General features: G+C 35.7%; 1 protein-coding gene across 3 annotated transcripts in view; it reads left to right on the top strand.

Annotated features, from left to right (window-relative positions):
- Window positions 1-15,368, top strand: part of FCHSD2 (FCH and double SH3 domains 2) — a 309,212-nt gene that overhangs the window by 50,832 nt on the left and 243,012 nt on the right. For all 3 annotated transcript variants that reach the window (XM_024753308.1, XM_024753309.1, XM_024753307.1), the window contains exon 3: window positions 9,319-9,364. In XM_024753308.1, the coding sequence (XP_024609076.1) occupies window positions 9,319-9,364 (46 nt within the window). The remainder of the gene's footprint in view (window positions 1-9,318; window positions 9,365-15,368) is intronic.

Genomic DNA, 15,368 nt, shown 5'->3' with positions numbered 1-15,368 from the left:
CATCGGCAGGCGGACTCTCAACCACTGCGCCACCAGGGAAGCCCTGTCCCCTGTTTTTGTTGTTGTGAATGTGGTTTAAATTTTATACCTCAGAAAGCTGCAGTTGAAGAAATGTACTCCCCCCACCACTTTGAGTTTTGGAACCTCATGCCTTATATCTACCCTCCTCCAATTTAATTGTCTCTCCTTAGGCCTCTCTTCCACTTACATTTCTTATGTTTACTAGTTTTATTGGAGATCATTTATGTTTTTTATTCTGTTTGTTGCTTTTGGGTAATTTCTGAGAGAAGGGAGATTCTGACTTTGCTCTGTTATCTAATACCAGAAGTACTTAAAATGTAATTTTTTGTTAGTGCTTTACATATTCAGTTAGTCAAAATATTTTAACTGGATTAAATTTCATAATTATAAACTGTAGATGTGATATTTTCACCTAGCTAACAAATACTTTTCTAGTATTTACTATGTGCCAAGGCTGTTCTAAGTGCTTTATCAATATGTACTCATAATTCTATGAGGTAGATTTTTTTTTATTCTTATTTAATTGATCGGAAACTGAAGCATGGTAAGGAAAATTAACTTGCCCAAGGTTACCTAATGAATAAGAAATAAGAATGAACACTTTCTACCTTTCATTCTATGCCTGTAGCATTTGTGGGTCTTGGCATCATTTGATTATACCTTATGCTAGTGAATCCCTTGAGCAGAGTCCATGCCTCATTCATTTTTATATTCCCAGTGCATATTTAGTAGAATACCTGAAATTCAGAAGATACTCAATGAATGTTGTTGGTGAATTAATATTTTTTATTAGGAGCCAAGTAATCTTCTCTCTGTCAGACTTATATAGCTTCAGTTGTTTGTTCTACTTGCTTTGTTTAAAAATTTTTATTTTTTGGTATTCTCATGTCATCATTTTAATGCTATTGCCATATTTGTGTTAATAACACCTCTAAAAACAGCTATTGTATTCCAGGGCAAAATTATAAAGGTTTCCTTATGAAAGAGTTGTCAGTGTCCTGATAATATAAGTACTAGTACCCTTACCCCAGTTTGCTATCCGTGCTAACAGATTATTTTTTATATTCTGGTATTAGTTATTTTTAAACAGTGTCATTTGTAAAATAAGAGGTCAGCGAACTCAGAGTAGTAAAAATGTGGTGGTCATCTTGTAGTTCATTTGTTTTTATTGCTGAGTTTTATTCCACTGTAAGAATATGTCACTGTTTGTTGATCTGTTATCCCACTGGCGGGGGCACTGGGACCGTTTCCTGTTTTGGGCTATTTATGAATAAAAGTGCTATGAATATTCTTGTCAAGTGTTTTTGTGGAGATTTGTTATCATTTCTCTTGGTAAATGCCTAGTATTAGAATTTATGTCAAGATAGATGTATGTTTAGTTACATAAGAAATACCAGATTTTTTTCCCCAAGTGGTTGTACCATTTTACATTCCCATGGACTACATGTTAGAGTTTCATTGCTCTGTACCCTCACTGATATTTATAATTATCAGTATTTTTAATTTTAGCCATTCTGGTGGGCGTGTTTATTTTTAATATTCATCATTATGGGTTTGATATCCCATCTCCACTACCACCATTAATAATTCGAATGTTCTTTGGTGTTCTGCTTATCCTGGTGATGAATTACAGAGTTAGGGAGTTCCCAGGACAACTCTCACTCCAGATACCAACTGCAAGTTTGGAGGCCTCCAAGACCACTCTCACTTCTGTCATGACTTGCAAGATTGTGGTCCCCAAGACTAACCTTGGATTTGATAATTTGCTAGAAGAACTCACTGAAAGTTTACTTAAAATTATGGTTTATTATAGTGAAAGGATATATTTTAAAATTAGCCAAGGGAAGAGGTGTATTTGGTCAGTTAGATAGATTGACTGCCCATGTGGCTGACCTTGGTCTCCAGCTCCTTCAGATTGTTGTTAGCATTTTCTATCTGGCATGGCCTAAGGGTCCCAGGTAAACAAAAACACTCTTATCAGGCATGACATTCCAAAGGTTTAGAGATTACCTCCCAAAGCCAAGGGCAAAGGCCAGACCTCTCTTTGGGCAAGGCTAAACCTTTATTACACACCTTTATACCTTCCTTGGTTGTTTTTTATTTTTCTTTCATTAATTTTCTAAATATTTTTGTGACTTTTTAATGAAAATTTCAAACATAAAACAAGGTTGAAAGAATTTTACAGTAAACACCCATCACCCAAACCTAAATTCTACTGTTAATATTGTCCTGTGCAGTACACTCGCTTTGTCACTTATCTACGTATTTACCCATCCTCTATCCATCAACAATCCACCTTATTTTTAAAATTTATTTCAAAGTAATTGTACACATTACCAGACTTTTCCCTAAATAATTCAGCATGCAGATCATTAGAGTTCAGTATTTCTTATAGTTTCTTATTTTGAGGTAAAATTTATATACAATGAAATATAAATCTTAGGCATACAATTGCCAAGTTTTGACAAATACATACACTCAAGTAACCCAGCCTCTATCAAAATTTAATTTTGTATTTTTCTTTTCTTTCTTTATTTTTATTTTTGGCTGCGTTGGGTCTTTTTTGCTGTACGTGGGCTTTCTCTGGTTGCAGTGAGCGGGGGCTACTCTTTGTTTCGGTGCACGGGCTTCTCACTGCGGTGGCTTCTGTTGTTGCAGAGCACAGGCTCTAGGCACGCAGGCTTCAGTAGTTGTGGCGCGTGGTCTTAGTTGCTCCGCGGCATGTGGGATCTTCCCGGGCCAGGGCTCGAACCCATGTCCCCTTCATTGGCAGGCAGATTCGTAACTACTGCACCACCAGGGAAGCCCCCCCCGCTTTTTAAAAAAATATTTATATATTTATTTGGCTGCACCGGGTCTTAGTTGCAGCAGGCGGGCTCTTTTAGCTGTGGCAAGTGGGCTCTTAGTCGAGGCATGCGGGATCTAGTTCCTGACCAGGGATCGAACCCGGGCCCCATGCACTGGGAGCGTGGAGTCTTACCCACCGGACCACCAGGGAAGTCCCCTTCCTTGGTTTTTAAAGCTCACAAAATGTTTGTGTTAACTGATACAATCTGTGACCAAAGTCAAGAAACTTAATTGGTTCGTATGGGATATAGACTGTGATCTTGGTTCCGCCTATCCCAGGAGCTAACCTAAGTCTAAAACCTGATTATAGAGTTTCTGTCTGTTCTTTCATTCATTAAGCAAACGTTTATTGAACTACTACCGTTTTCAGGCACTGTGCTACACATGTAAATACAAAGCACACTCATTGCTCCCAGGGAACTCCATAGTCAATTAACAGACAGTTACAGTACTTGAAGCACGTGCTGTGTTATAAGATGCTGGAGGATCACAGAGAGGGTGTCTAAATCACAAGTGGAATTCAGGAAGATTTCTCAGGAGAGGTCATGTTTAAGCTAAGTTTTGAAGGATATGAGATTTAGTTCAAGTAATAGGGGAAAGGAATTCCAAGCAGAAAGGACCACGTTTGCTGGAGTGTGAAAGCAGGAGCCTAGGTCCTTTTACTATACTTATCTGTAGCCTAGGATGTGAATGGAGGAGTTTATAGACATGAAGCCACACTAGCAGTCAAGTCTGGATAGTAAGTAACCTCATCTGTCATGTTAAAGGAATTTAGATTTTTTTCTAGGAGTGATGAAGAGCCATTTCAGAAATGTTAGCAGGAAAGTGGCTTGATCAGATTTATTTTACGAAAATTATTTAGAGCATTAGATTTTTATTAAAGAATTGTTGCATGGATTTATTCTTATTCCTTTCTATATCATATGGAATTTATATGAGTTGATTGAAAATTAGTGCTTTTTTATCTTTAATTTTTTTCTAATTATAGAAATATTAAATAATTAGTAGAAGAAAAACATAAAATAGAAAATAAAGAATCTCATGTCCGCTTATTTTAACAATAAAAATTTGGATATATTCTTTGAGTGGCCCCCCCGATACATATTTTCCAGGTATACAGAATTTATACAGATACCTGTATTATATAGAGGTATATATTAATATTTTTAAGACAAAATGAGATCTTGCTTTACATATTCTTCTGAAGCTTTTAAAAAATATTGGGTAATATATTGTAGCTTTCTTCACAGTACTTATAATTATCCCATTTATTATTAAATATTTCTTTGTATAATGATTTATTTACTATCTGTTAGTCCTATTTGATGTCTGTCTTATTCAGTGCTATATCATCAGTACCTATACAGGTACTTTGTTCCTTTTTTATGGTCTTTTCCACAATAGCCAGTCAGTTAATGTTTATTGCATGAGTTAATTGAGGCTATCTTTCTATACCAGCACATACAGAATTACCACATTCTTTTTAGTGGCCATATAGGATTCTTCTGAATGTAATAGAATATATTTTGAAAGGTTAGTTTGTTCCATTTAACTATTAAATTTTTAAAAATATACAGTGGGAATGTAAAATGGCACAGCTGTTATAAAAAATAGTTCGATGGTTCTTCGAAAAGTTAAGCATAGAATTATCATATGACCCAGCATTTCTACTCTTAAGTATATATTCAAAAGAACTTAAAACTTAGTTCTACATAGAAATTCATAAACGAATGTTCACAGCAGCATTATTCATACTATTGAAGATGTAGAAACAACTCAAATGTCCATTGGTGGATGAATGGATGAATTGTAGTATATCCATGCAATGAAGTATTATTCAGCCATAAAAAGGAGCAAAGTATTGATACATTCTACAACTTGGATGGATCTTGAAAACATGCTAAGCGAAAGAAGGCAGACACAAAAGATTACATATTACATGATTCCTTTTATATGAAATATCCAGAATAGACAAGTCTATGGAGAGAGAAAATTGGCTTAGTTGTTGCCAAGGGTAAGGGGATTGGGAATGGAGAATGATTACTTACTTAATGGGTATGAAGTATTCTTCTGGAGTGATTAAAAAGTTTTGAAAGTAGGGAGAGGTGGTGATTGTACACACTGTAAATGCACTAAATGCTGTTGAATTGTATACTTTAAAATGCTTAATTTTATGTCATATAAATTTTACCTCAGTGAAAAATATATACATGTACACATGGTATAGATTCAAACAATACAAACAAGAAATCAGTAAAAGATCTTTCTTTTACCACTATGACCAATTCCTTTCTTCATAAGGAACCATTGTTAGACCAGTTTCATGTTAAATATTTTAGGGAATTCTATCACAGTGATTCCTAAGGGGACCACAGTAGCATTTTTGAATGGTACAGTTTTATATCTGATGGACTGTGGTAACTGAGAAGTATCATAATGATCATAATCCAGCATATACATATAAACATTTTTATATGAAAAGATAGTAATATACTATATATATTATTCTGTAACTTTTTTGTTTACTAACCATTGCATCTTTCTATAAAGTTGCAATTTACTAAATAATCCATCTTTTCCCCTTTGAATCAAAATGCCATCTTTTTTAGTTACTAAATTTTTATTTATTATATTGATATTTGGTATTTGGGTATATTTGGGTGTATTTCTGACTTATGTTTCATTATCTCTGTTTGCTCATTTCATTACCGAGCTGTTTTAATTACTGTTGCTTTTAAACTTAATTTTTACTATCTGGTGAGAGTAGGTGATAATTTTTAACATTATTCTTTCTCAGAATATTTATAACAATTCTTTTTTTTTAAACATTTTTATTTATCTTTGGCTGCGTTGGGTCTTTGTTGCTGTGCACAGGCTTTCCCTGGTTGCGGCGAGTGGGGGCCACTCCTCACTGCGGTGCACGGGCCTTTCATTTTGGTGGCCTCTCTTGTTGCAGAGCATGGGCTCTAGGCGCGCGGGATTCAGTAGTTGTAGCACACGAGTGCAGTAGTTGTGGCTCGCGGGCTCTAGAGTGTAGGCTCAGCAGTTGTGGCGCACGGGCTCAGTTGCTCCGTGGCATGTGGGATCTTCCCGGACCAGGCTCGAACCTGTGTTCCCTGCATTGGCAGGCAGATCCTTAACGACTGTGCCACCAGAGAAGCCCCTATAACAATTCTTAAGTGTTCATTTTTCCATTTGAACTTTATAATCAACTTACCTACATAAAAGAAAAATTCTCCTGGAATAATGGCAAACTTATCTCTCAGCTCCTCAAACCTTGGCAACTGATAATCTACTTTCTGTCTTTATGGACTTGCCTATTCTGAACATCTTGTATAAATGGAGTCATATAATATGTGGGATTTTATGTCTGGCTTCTTTCACTTAGCCTGATATTTTCAAGTTTCATCCATATTGTAGCATATATCAGTACTTTGTTCCTTTTTATGGTTGAGTGATATACCATCATATGAATGTAGCAACATCTTGCTTATCCTTTCATCAGTTGATGGACATTTGGGTTGTTGTCACTTTTTGGCTATGATGAATAATGCTGCTATGAATATTCATTTATAGGTTTTTGTGTAGACGTATGTTCTAAGTTTTCATGGGTATATACCCAGGAATATAATTGCTGGGTCTTATGGTAACTCTACGTTAAACCTTTTGAGGATCTCTCAGACTATTTTCTGAAGCAGCTGTACTGTGTTACATTCCCAAAAGCACTCTACGAGAGTTCTGATTTCTCTTCATCCTGCCAGCACTTGTTTTTGTCCATCTGTTTAATTATAGCACTCATTAATATTTTAAAAGAGAAACTGATGTTGAATTTTAACAAATGCCTTTATATCTTATATGAAGGTTACTTTTTTGCTCTGTTCTCTTGCTGTGGTTTATAATAAATAGATTTCCTAATATTGATGATGTAAATTTTGAGCAGTTGTGATCTTGTATTTGTTTTATTTAGAAGAAGAAATTACTTAGTAGACATGTAATTGTTTAACAACAACTAAAAATTGCACTGACAATTTTAAAATTAGTTGATATGCATGTTCAGAGTAAAAGAGTTTAGTTCCCCTTTTCTTGCAGACTTCACTTGAACATTCTTATTTCAAGATGAGATACATCTAAGGTTAAAAGAGTTCTAAATAAATAGCTGAAATATTTCCTTTCATCTTTTGTAAAATATTAAAAATACCACCTCCTTCAAAATACAGGTAAGTTTTCAGATTTTTAATGATTAAAGTTTAAGCGAGTTCATTTTAATTAGTCTTGTTTGCCTGGGGAGATATATTTAGTAACACAAGTCATAATAATTTCTCAGTCCAATTTTAGTAAAACAACATGGGTGTAAAAAAGGTTTGTGCATATGTTTATAAGTGCATTTATTTACTTAAAATAAGGACTTTATTTTTTCAAACATAATGTAAATTCTTACTAAAACATCAGAAAATATAGAAAGCAAAATCAAAAGAAGAAAGTGAAAGCCAGTAATCCCACTGTCCAGAGAAAACTTACATTACTATTATATATATATATGCAGACACACATAATTTACATATATATACACATACACCAAATATATATATAATAGAGTATACAAATGCATGTATACAGTGTGCTTTACATATATGCATATATAATATATAGTTTATATGTTTTCTCTTAAGGAGAGTAGACGAATTGTATTTTAAAGGACTGTGTTAAACACTTTATAATGCACCAAACCCCATAAGAAAAAGGGTCTTGCTCAACTCTTTTTTTGTTTGTTTTTTAAATTGTGGTAAAATACATATAAGATTTACTATCTTAATCTTTTTAAGTGTACAATTTAGTGCTATTAAGTACATTCATTTTGTTTTGCTGCCACCACCATCCATCTTCAGAACTCTTTGCATCTTGCAAAACTGAAACTCTCTACCTATTAAATAATAACTCCTCTGATCCCCTCCTCCCACTGCCTGGCAACCACCATTCTCCTTTATGTCTATATGATTTTGACTGCTCCAAGTACCTTATATAAATGGAATCATACAGTATTTGTCCTCTTGTGGCCGACTTACTTCACTCAGCGTAATGTCCTCAAAGTTTATTCATGTTGAAGCATATGTCAGAAATTCCTTCCTTTTTAAAGCTAAATAATAGTTATCCATCCCAAACAAATGTAGTGAAATTTTAAATACTTTAATTTCTTACAGAAGAAGTGAATAGTCATGTTGGTAAATTTAAATAATTATTAAAATGGGGAGTTTTGGTTTATTGCCTTTTTTTCTATTCCAGCTCTTTCTTTATATTTTTTACTTTTTACTGTGATATCTCTGCCTTAATGAAGTGCTTTTAAGAGCAGAGATACCTGACACCTCACAGAAAAGTCTTTAAACTCAGACTACTCAAAGTAAATTGTTAATGTTATCATATTTCATTGACTCTACCTTGCCTGTGGTTTGTAAGGTACACTGTTATTTCATGTACTGTTAAGATAGAAGAAAATACTGCCAATCATTATTTGTTTGTTTATTTATTTATTTTTAAAGGAACATTTATTTATTTATTTTTTGGCTGCATTGGGTCTCTGTTGCTGTTTGTGGGCTTTCCCTAGTTGTGGCGATTGGGGGCTACTCTTCATTGCGGTGCGTGGGCTTCTCATTGCGGTGGCTTCTCTTGTGGCGGAGCATGGGCTCTAAGTGCGTGGGCTTCAGTAGTTGTGGCACGTGTGCTCAGTAGTTGTCTGCCAGTCATTTAAAAGATGAATACCAATATCATAAATGTTAAAATGTGAAAAGTATTTACTGTAGAATCTGTGAAATATAATAATATGTGTGGAAACGGTGCTCTTATTATGCCATAACATGTGGTAGCCTTGTACTTTGTTCTGTGACTCCTGTAAAAGAATGGAATGAAGGAAATGATTTGACTATTTCATGTTGAGAAGCTGATCAAATTTTGATTTTCACCTTGTTTTCTATAGTCCCTCTATGTTTATTATTTATATTCAGGAAACATTTTTACTACCTACTATGCACTAGCCATTGTGATAACAGTAGCTAACACACACACGTGCGCACACACACACACACACATTTGTCTTTTACTCTGTGCTGGTCACTATTTTGAGCACTTTATATATTGTCATTAACTAAATTTTACACTATCCCTATGAGGTAGATACTATTTCTATATCCATTTTACCAAGAAGGAAACTGAGGCACAGAGAAGTCAAGTGACTTGACCAAGGTCATACAGCTAGTAAGTGGTGGAGCTAGGATTTGAATGTGGATTGTCTTAACTCCAGGGTCTGTGGTGTCAGCAGTATTCTTAGGCACATAAGGTGAATGACATATTGTGCCTTCCCTCAACACAGCTTACCAAGCAGTATGTGAGGGTGTATTGATAACTTTACATAAAATTATTGTTATATGTTTGGTAACGAATTTTTCTTTGTGTTTTTAGGACATTCAGTCAGAAGAAGGCTGCTATTGAAAGAGAGTATGCACAGGTAAGCTTGGAAGTGGAGGTCCCCACCCTAGAATACCTCTTCTTTGGCTTAAGGGCAGATATGGTTGTTGGAGAGAAGTGTTGGCATCCCTGTATCCTCCTTTTCTTATTTTTGGTTCTCTCACTTTGATCCTCCTTTTACTCCATTTGAATCCTCAAATGAAGAGCTAATTTGCTTCTTACTACAAAGAATGTTGTGAACATTCTGGGAGAAGATAATAGTCACAATATTTGTAAAGTATTTACAAGTATAACTAATAGTGAATACATTTTACAAGTATATATATTCATTCTCCCTTATATATCCCATACTCTGCAGTTTTATGAAAGGTTAATTATTTTTGTTCAATCAGGTATTTATTTCTCATTAGGTCCCTGTTGATAGAGAATGGCGTGCTTTCAGTGGATGATACGGTGCTATTTATAGGGAAATTTAAGCATTTATTTTATTTTTTAAAAATTTATTCATTCATTCAATCATTCATTCTGTACCGGGTCTTAGTTACGGCATGTGGGATCTTTGTTGCGGCATGCGGGCTCTTAGTTGCAGCATGCGGACTTCTTAGTTGTGACATGCGCACTTCTTAGTTGCAGCATGTGGACTCTTAGTTGTGGTATGCAGGCTTCTTGGTTGTGGTATGCGGACTTCTTGGTTGCAGCATGCAGACTTCTTAGTTATGGCATGTGACCTCTCTGTTGTGGCAGGCATGAGGGATCTAGTTCTCCGACCAGGGATCGAACCTGGGCCCCCTGCATTGGGACCGTGGGGTCTTACCCACTGGACCACTGGGGAAGTCCCATAAGCACTTATTTTAATCAGAATCTTATTTGCTCTCAGATAGCTAAATGTGCCAAGGAAAAATTATGTTGATATATCATTTTGTGAGTATGTAAGAATTAATAACTACCCATTCTTATACAAAAACAGTTTAACATAATTTGGAAATTTTGGCCCTTGTAAGCAATTACTTTCCATGTGGAGTAGAATTATAAAATTGATCCCCCCCCCAAAAAAATCATAAAAGTAGTATTTGTTACAAAATTTTAAAATACAGGAGAGCACTAGAAGGAAAAATTAACACCCAGGAAATGCTGTACATGATAACCCCTGTTATCAGCGTAATTTGTGTTGTTGCTGCTGCTATTGTTATTATCAATATAAAAATTAAAATTGGGGAATGATTTTATTTGTACTTTGTTTGTTTGATTTTAGTTTTATTCTGGTTTCTTTGTAGTTTACCAGGTAGCTGTCTGCCTTTATTTTATTTTATAGTCTTAGAAAAGGAATTATCTATTTTTGAAAACTTAGATACACTCAGTAATTCATTAATTCAGCTGTTAGTTATTGAGTGCTTATTATATATCAGGTGCTTTACATAATGAATATCATTAGTTCTAACTTTAGTGCTGGACCTTTATTCTTTGCATATATAATAGATACTAGTATTGATAGCTAATATTGATTTAATCCCTACATTGTACTAGGCACTTTGCTGATAATTTTACATATATTATCTGGTTTAATTCTCTGAATAAACCTTTAAAATAGGGAGTTACTATGCTGTTCACAGGTATGTTTTCATATAGTCCCTTTATAGATACGCTTCCATTGGGATCAGAGTATATGATCTGCTTTTAAAATTTAATACAGGGGGGATTCCCTGCTGGCGCAGTGGTTGAGAGTCTGCCTGCCGATGCAGGGGACACGGGTTCGTGCCCCAGTCCAGGAAGATCCCACGTGCCGCGGAGCGGCTGGACCCGTGAGCCATGGCCGCTGAGCCTGCGCGTCCAGAGCCGTTGCTCTGAAATGGAAGAGGCCAAAAAAGTGAGAGGCCCACGTACCGAAAAAAAAAAAAAAAAAAAATTTAATATAGGGAATTCCCTGGTGGTCCAGTGGTTAGGACTGTGCTTTCGCTGCTGAGGGCCCGGGTTCGATCCCTGGTCAGGAAACTAAGATCCCAAAAGCTGCATGGCCAAAAAAAAAAAAAAAAAATTTTTTTTTAATACAAAGTGAAAATTTTTTCATGATACATTCTTCTGTAACATATTGTAAAGTTTTAATAATCAAATAAATAGGACTGGTTCATAATTAAAAATATAAAAAAATACATTAAATTGTATGAAAAGTAGCAGTCCTCTGATGTAATGCCAGTCTTTTTCCTCAGAGAAAAGATTAAAAATGGATCCTGTTTTGGTTCTTTGGGTGATCTTTTCCATATCTTTAAATAATGTGCATAATTGATTCTTGATTTATCAACTCTAGACATTATTGCTTGATTACTACTTAATTAAATGAGAAATTAGCTTCTTAAGCCATTCCTTTCCAGCCTACTCTTTCCAATATAATTTGTCACTATTTTAGTGCTTTTGCTACTTTTCTTTTTTTTTTTAAGGGAACTTTATTTTTCTTCTTTATTTCTTCCTTCCTTCCTTCCTTCCTTGGCTGCGTGGGGTCTTCCTTGCTGCGTGGGCCTTCATCAGTTGCGGTGAGTGGGGGCTACTCTTCCTTGCAGTGTGCAGGCTTCTCATTGTGGTGGCTTCTCTTGTTGCGGAGCATGGGCTCTAGGCGCACGGGCTTCAGTAGTTGTGGCACGAGGGCTTCGGTAGTTGTGGCTTTGGGGCTGTAGAGCGCAGGTTCAGTAGTTGTGGCACAGAGGCTTAGTTGCTCCGTGGCAGGTGGGATCTTCCTGGACCAGGGCTTGAACCCCTGTCCTCTGCATTGGCAGACGGATTCTTAACCACTGCGCTACCAGGGAAGCCCAGCTACTTTTCTAACTCTAAATGATCTACTTAGCCTTCTATCTCTTCTGCTAAACACACACACACATATGTTACATGTATAGATATATGTATTTATGTGTATATACATATACACACGATGCAGCTGAATTATATTCTACAAAGCAGTCAGATTTACTCTTGAAAAATTTCTTTAAATGTCTGTCAGGTAAATTATATCTGGTTATGTTTATATAATTCTATATAATAATGTATGCAAACTGTATAAAGTAGCTAATAGTAGATATTTCAAAATTTCATATTCATAAAGTAGAATATTTCTTTGTCTCTGCTTTGGACAGTTGAGTACATTTATGGAGAGCTAGTTTGCTGACTCTTCTTGTTATTTGTCATATTTGCCTTTTAGATGATATTTTTCAGTGTTTTCCCAGTTAATTTTTCAATTTATTTCTTTTTAATTTATTTATTTTATTTATTTATTATTTTTGGCTGTGTTGGGTCTTTGTTGCTGCGTGCGGGCTTTCTCTAGTTGCGGCGAACGGGGGCTGCTCTTTGTTGCAGTGCGTGGGCTTCTCATTGCAGTGGCTTCTCTTGTTGCAGAGCATGAGCTCTAGGCACGCGGGCTTCAGTAGTTGTGGCTTGTGGGCTTCAGTAGTTGTGGCTCATGGGCTCTAGAGCGCAAGCTTCGTAGTTGTGGCGCATGGGCTTAGTTGTGGTGCATGGGCTTAGTTGCTCTGCGGCATGTGGGATCTTCCCGGACCAGGGATCAAACCCGTGTTCCCTGCATTGGCAGGCGGATTCTTAACCACTGTGCCACCAGGGAAGCCCCTGAATAACTTTTAGATTCAGAGCCATTAATTTCCTTGTTTTTCCACACTGTATTACCTCTCTACCACTTAGTGCATTAGAAAGCAGCATTTCTTGACAGAGTCTCCCAGTATTTCCTCCAGGAATTTTTCCTCTTTGCTGATACCACTCTCTAAGTTTTCATGCAGAAAAGTTTCTTGATCTTAGATGGTGTCAATGGAAGGTTTTCTGACAATGATAAGATAGTACTTAAATGTTTGTTGTTGGAAATGTGTAGGAGTTCATTGTTTCCTCAAGCCACCAAATTCTGTTGTATCCTGATAGCAGTTAAGGGATGTTCTCAATAGTTAGATGCATCCTGATTTCAGAGATCTTAAAATGTTTTAAAAAATGTATTTTGTCAATAGAATTGATGAGATATGTTCTTTTTCCCCCCAGGCTGTGTAGAGATTTCATTGTTTGAAAAAAAGTTGAAACTTGCAGGGGGGCATTAAAGAAAGGGTATTCCTAATGCCCTCTTTCTTTCGTAGACTGAGGAATGTGTTGCAAAGTAAAATATTCATAATATTACATATATAGATATAGGTATAAATATAATGTAATATATCCATATTGAGCTTTTTTTTTGGTATGGGAAAAGATATCTAATTGCCGTTTTTTTATTTATTGCCGTAGCCACTAACTACATATTTTTCAATTTATGGACAAGAAGTGGGATACTAATTCAAGGAAAGGCGTTTTCAGTCTGAATTACAACAAATTAATGATGATAGGAAGATTACTTGACTTCTCTGACCTTTTTTTCCCTTCATTTTTGAACGGAGAATGATAACCATTCTTTCTTCCCTTCTTCTCAGCTAGTTCTGGAGACCAGATGCACTGGTCTCCAGAAATGAAGACTTCCCAGTCTATGTTTACACGTATAAGAAATATGAAAATAGTTCCCAATCTATGTTTACACATATAAGATGGTCCTTTGTGTTCTTATTGTGATAGTTTTCCTTTTTTTTTGCAAATTGTTGTAACCTAGCTTTGCTAGATAATAGATTTCCATATTAGAAAGGGAGTGATGAATTAATTATGGGGACCTTTGCATATAATATTAGATAATCCAAGTCCCATTTTTCTGGGAAAGGGTATAAGGTAAGGTAGTTGGAGGATCTTCTTCCCTTTGGAAAAGCACTGTAAAAACTCTGCCCATACGAGAACGTTTACTGTTTCATTAGGGTAACTACTTAACCTTTTTATTATGCCCGGTTGTTTTTTAGCTGTCTTTGTTTTTTTGTTTTTGGCTGCGTTGGGTCTTCACTGCTGTGTGCAGGCTTTCTCTAGTTGTGGTGAGCGGGGGATACTCTTCATTGTGGTGCACGGTCTTCTCACTGCGGTGGCTTCTCTTGTGGCGGAGCACAGGCTCTAGACGAGTGGGCTTCAGTAGCTGCGGCACACGGGCTCAGTAGTTGTGGCTTGCGAGCTCTAGAGCTCAGGCTTAGTAGTTGTGGCGCATGGGCTTAGTTGCTCCGTGACATGTGGGATCTTCCCAGATCAGGGCTCGAACCCATGTCCCCTGCATTGGCAGGCAGATTCTTAACCACTGCGCCACCAGGGAAGCCCAAGCTGTCTTTAAAAGTCTTTGTAAAAGCTTACAACCACAGCTCAGATTTTGTGCTAGAAATTCATGCAATAGGATCAACTTTATGGAAATTTTCTTTATAACCCAAGTTATCTAGAATGTATCTATAATAAGAATCAATAACAATTATTATCTTAAGCCATAGAGGTTTACAAAGTGAAATTTCCATATGTTAGCCAGCTTTAGATTTTGTAATTTTTACTGAATTGAATTGAAATATGAAGAGAAATTTTGACCTAATGACATTTCCTCTAACTTTTTATTTGAAAAAAACTTCAAATCTGTGGAAAAGTTGACAGAATAATATACTGAAGAATGGTCAATTTCCTCTATATTAACCAATTATTAACATTTTGCCCCATTTACATTATGTAGCTACACTTTTTTTCTAAGCTGGACAGTTTGAAAGTAATTTATAGCTATCATGAGACTTTTCATCCACTTACTTTACTTTGCATCTTCTGAGAACAAGATCATTTTCCAAAATAACTAATGTCATTATCATATCCAAGATAATGAATAATAATTCTATAATGTCATTTAATATGTAGTTTGTATTCACATTTCCTCATTTATTCCCAAAATGTCTTTTATAGCTGTTTTTCCAAGATCCAGTTAAGGTTTACACATTATGTTTGGTGTCTCTTGATTTTATTTAGAATATTTCTTTCACCTTTTTTGTTTTTCATGACATTGACTTTTTGAAAAATCTGGTCATTTTACTTTTTTAAAAAAATTACATTATTATTGACTGTATTCCCCAACTGTACATTTCATGCCCATGACTCATTTATTTTGTAACTGGACGTTTGCACCGTTTAATTTCTCT

Source organism: Neophocaena asiaeorientalis, unplaced genomic scaffold (assembly GCF_003031525.2).
Source record: "Neophocaena asiaeorientalis asiaeorientalis breed wild unplaced genomic scaffold, Neophocaena_asiaeorientalis_V1.1 scaffold618, whole genome shotgun sequence".
NCBI lineage: Eukaryota > Metazoa > Chordata > Mammalia > Artiodactyla > Phocoenidae > Neophocaena > Neophocaena asiaeorientalis.
The sequence above is the reverse complement of the archived record's forward strand: the minus strand, read 5'-3'. Positions and strand labels throughout refer to the sequence as shown.